Raw genomic sequence first — 3,737 nt, 5'->3', positions numbered from 1 at the left:
CCACTCGCACTCCTCCCAGGGCAGTGTTACACAGAGTCGATGAATGAAGTCTGTGTGACACTGCTACTACTATTACTACTGTCTAATGTAGCTGATAACAACAGCCTCGTCGCTTCGCAGTTATACTAGAACGCTAATAACACTATTGTTATTTTCGTGGCTGCGATGTGATGATAATAATACATTCTTGCCCCTTTACCCGTTCACCTTTAAAAGCAACATTACCTGCACTTACTCCATGGAGATAAATGCATGTAAATTTAGTTGCTTCTAATTTCCTAGACTTGGGTTACTAAGTTGGTGGTCGAAATGACGACATCGATTTTGATTTAGCGCTCGCCCAGTGGTGTGTGTGCGTACGTCGCAGGACTCCACCTGAGGTTGTGAAGATCAATAAAGCCAAGGTCTGTCATCATCACCATCAGTCGATCGGCCGTTTCGGATCTATAATCGGGCCGTGGCTAACTTGTAGGACCGACAGAACTCGGCATCTGAACATCGTGTTATACGTGTAAAAAGGGATTCTGTCGGAATCGATTCTAAATTTCATAATTGGTTTACTGATGGTGGGCTAAGGTAGATCATCAGCGGGCGAATCGAGGGTATCTTGAAACCGTCACAACCTTGCATCTGTGTTATCATCACAGCGTTTCATAGTTGAGAAAATTGCGCCTTAAACTCGAGTAAACGTCAAACAATTACTCCACCGGCATCGTGGCTAATGATGGGACTGTTCAACCTTCGCACTAATACTACGTACCATTTTTCAGCCCGTCTCTCTGGGGAAGCTCTGTTTATTTGTTTGACTAGTTAAGGCTGTTGATAATGAACGTTGTTGCACTTGTGACTCGTATAGTCTACCATGTCAGACTACGTGGATAATTCTGTTAATAAAAAACTCCTTATATTGCTCCTAAACATACGGCGCCTTGAATTGAGTATCCTTGTGAAACAGGCCCATTGGGTTTAATATACTTCACGCGATTGGCGATCAGTACCGTATGCAAATAGATGAGCATTTCGTCCTTGTTATTACTATGGCCAACTGAAAGCACACTATGTGTATTTCTAGGAGTTCTATGTGTTGGTAAACCTCTTTACAGAACTCTATGGCCTCGGTCATCGACTCGAGAGGTGCTATCGCGACTCGATACGCGTTAAATTTCGTGCTGTTTTTCAGATCACTAGCAGTTTCGATAAGCATGGGAGTAGCAGTGGCATAGGAGAATTCCGTCATTTTCAATTCGTCTACCTCGGAGTGTATGTATTAGCAGTATTCGCTGACTGGCTTCAAGGCCCCTTTGTGTATGCGTTGTATCGATCGTATGGATATAGCATTGAGGATATTGGTAGTAGCATAGGGAAGCGACTGTATTAATAAGGTTTTTGTGATGATGGTGGTCTTTATCGATGGAGTTTCACGACCGTACTGAAAAATATATTTCACAACTACTGCACGACTTTTTCACAGAGTTTAACGCCACTTCACGTAAAACGGGTCGTGAAACTCCAATGTTTATGAACCCCTCAAGAGAAGCTTTACGTGCGATCAAGGTCTCGTAAACGTGAATGGAATATGACTGAGAATATATGATATTAACTTAGTCTTCTCAGTGTTGAAACGAATAATTTCGCTACTGCTAGACTACCCAACGCGGAACGATGAAGGATCGGTCGTTACTTTCGAAGCTCTAACTTGAGACTAATTCGAGTTTCCCTCCTCATCGTTGCTGTGGGTAAAATTCGTCGTGAATTTACAGGTAGCAGTGGGTACAGCGTATTGAGACCGTATTGTATGCAATCATCATCATCGTTTTTATGAGGAGCAAAATCTACCCTTCCGTTGCGTTCATCAGTACGATGAATATTTTACTCGGTTCAATCATAGAAATGAACTCCTCGTGGCCAAGGACTCCATTACAGGTTCTCTATTCATTGTCGGCTTCCTGACCTCGGGTATTTGCGGGACGTTTGTTGGTGGTATGGCTGATGCCTTCGGTCGGAAGAAGGCTTGCCTGATGTGAGTAGCATCTATATACCAGTTTTAGAGTTTAGTTTTATCAGGTACTGCATTCTCTACGCTGTAGCATGTCTACTCTACCACTTGCATAATTTCTATGCTCTACTACTAGGCCGGTGAGCTTACATTGTCATCATTATTTGGCTCTTACTTGGATTGAATTATCAGGTTCTTGGGAGGGGTTTCCACATCACTACTTTTCTCGGTGTTCGAAGCGTGGATGTTGGAGGAGCACGCGAAACGGGGTTTCGACGAATCGGCACTCAACGACACTTTTGCCAAGGCCACTTTGGGTAGACATTAGTTCGCTGTTGTTCCCTATTTGTTATATAGGTAACGGCACGACAGCAATTGTGGCTGGAGTGGTATCGCACTTTGCTGCTGTCAAGTACGGCCCTATTGGGCCCTTCCGGGTCTCTGCTGCCACGTTGGGTATATGCGGAGTAGCGATCAGTTTACTATGGTGAGGATTCCTAATAGTGTGGAAAATTTGTTGGTGACGATATGGAAATTTCGAGGAAATTTTGACAAGTTCTTATTGGTGTCTGTACACTTCTACTCGAATTCGTGTGTGATAGTTAGTGAGGAAACTGCCGAGCTGAGCTGAGGGGAGTAAACATATATTCCTCCAACACTGGCTTAGGGACTGATTATTCTCAGGAACGAAAATTATGGCAAGTCAAAAGTTGGCTCATCATCGAGCTCACCGTTCTCTGCCATCCGGACAGCAATGATGGAGGCCCTTCGAGTCGTTATAGCACAGCCTAGTGTCCTCGTCTGTGGCTTGATACAGGTGGGGACAGTTGGCTTGCAGCATTCACGTTATGAGTATTGTGCTCCAGTCTTGCTTCGAATCGGCTATGTATGTATTCGTATTCATGTGGACGCCCGCCCTTCCGGAGTCTATGGACCCGGGCACGGTATTCACTAACTTTATGATAGCAATGATGATCGGAAGTGAAGTATTTGAGACCCTTAGCGTAAGTGTACAGATTCCTCAATTGTGCTGAGGACTTATTTCAGGGCCGATCGAGTCGACTGCCCAGTATCCTACCTTACGTCCTTTTACTAGCAGCAATCGCTCTAGCAGTAGGTCTAGTAGTGTGGGAAATAATACTGTGTGTGTTAGTGACCATATGGAAACTTTGAGGAAATTAGGGTGAATTCTTGTTGGATTCTACTCGAATTCGTATGATTAATGATTTTGTAGAATTCCCTAGAATTTTCATGTTGTCACCAACACACGTCGTTGAACATGTGCGTAATTTCCCACATTGTCGTTTGTTATAACATCCTTTGTCCTTGTCAGGTCCCATGCGTCACTATAGCCTCTTTGCCAAGACTAGTAGCATTCTGTTTATTCGAGGCGTGTTGTGGTGTCTACTTCCCGACACATTATTCGATTCGATCGAGTAATCCTCAACAACTTGTGTGTTCGTTGAGCCTTGGCTCAGGTATCGTGCCGGCGTCGATTCGAGCAACTATGTTCAATCTATATCGAGTACCTCTTAACGTTCTCGTTGCGAAGATTTGTACCAGTGTGGGCACCATGAACGAGTCTACAGTGTTCGCCACTTGCTCTGTGAGTATTCCACGGGCCTGTTATAACTTGAAACTTCATGGTCGTCAGATCCTACTCATTGCTGGCGCTCTACTGGCATTTAAGAACGACCAACTGCTACTCAAAGTGTCCAATGCTAAGGAAGACTAGTGTGTG

The 3,737-nt window shown here is 44.3% G+C and overlaps 1 protein-coding gene across 1 annotated transcript; it reads left to right on the top strand.

Annotated features, from left to right (window-relative positions):
- Positions 1–1,191: 1,191 nt before the first annotated feature.
- On the top strand, positions 1,192–3,731 carry Pmar_PMAR018002 (conserved hypothetical protein; the record flags this gene model as incomplete). The annotated part of the gene is made up of 10 exons (XM_002769008.1): positions 1,192–1,349; positions 1,924–2,020; positions 2,065–2,136; positions 2,189–2,313; positions 2,354–2,483; positions 2,681–2,728; positions 2,814–3,000; positions 3,231–3,432; positions 3,475–3,602; positions 3,651–3,731. Coding segments are annotated over 10 exons (1,228 nt in total), but the record flags the coding sequence as incomplete, so codon positions are not given.
- Positions 3,732–3,737: the final 6 nt, after the last annotated feature.

The sequence above is a fragment of the Perkinsus marinus genome, assembly GCF_000006405.1.
Source record: "Perkinsus marinus ATCC 50983 genomic scaffold scf_1104296966692, whole genome shotgun sequence".
NCBI lineage: Eukaryota > Perkinsozoa > Perkinsida > Perkinsidae > Perkinsus > Perkinsus marinus.
Note: the sequence above shows the minus strand (reverse complement) of the source record. Positions and strands in the feature narration are given on the sequence as shown.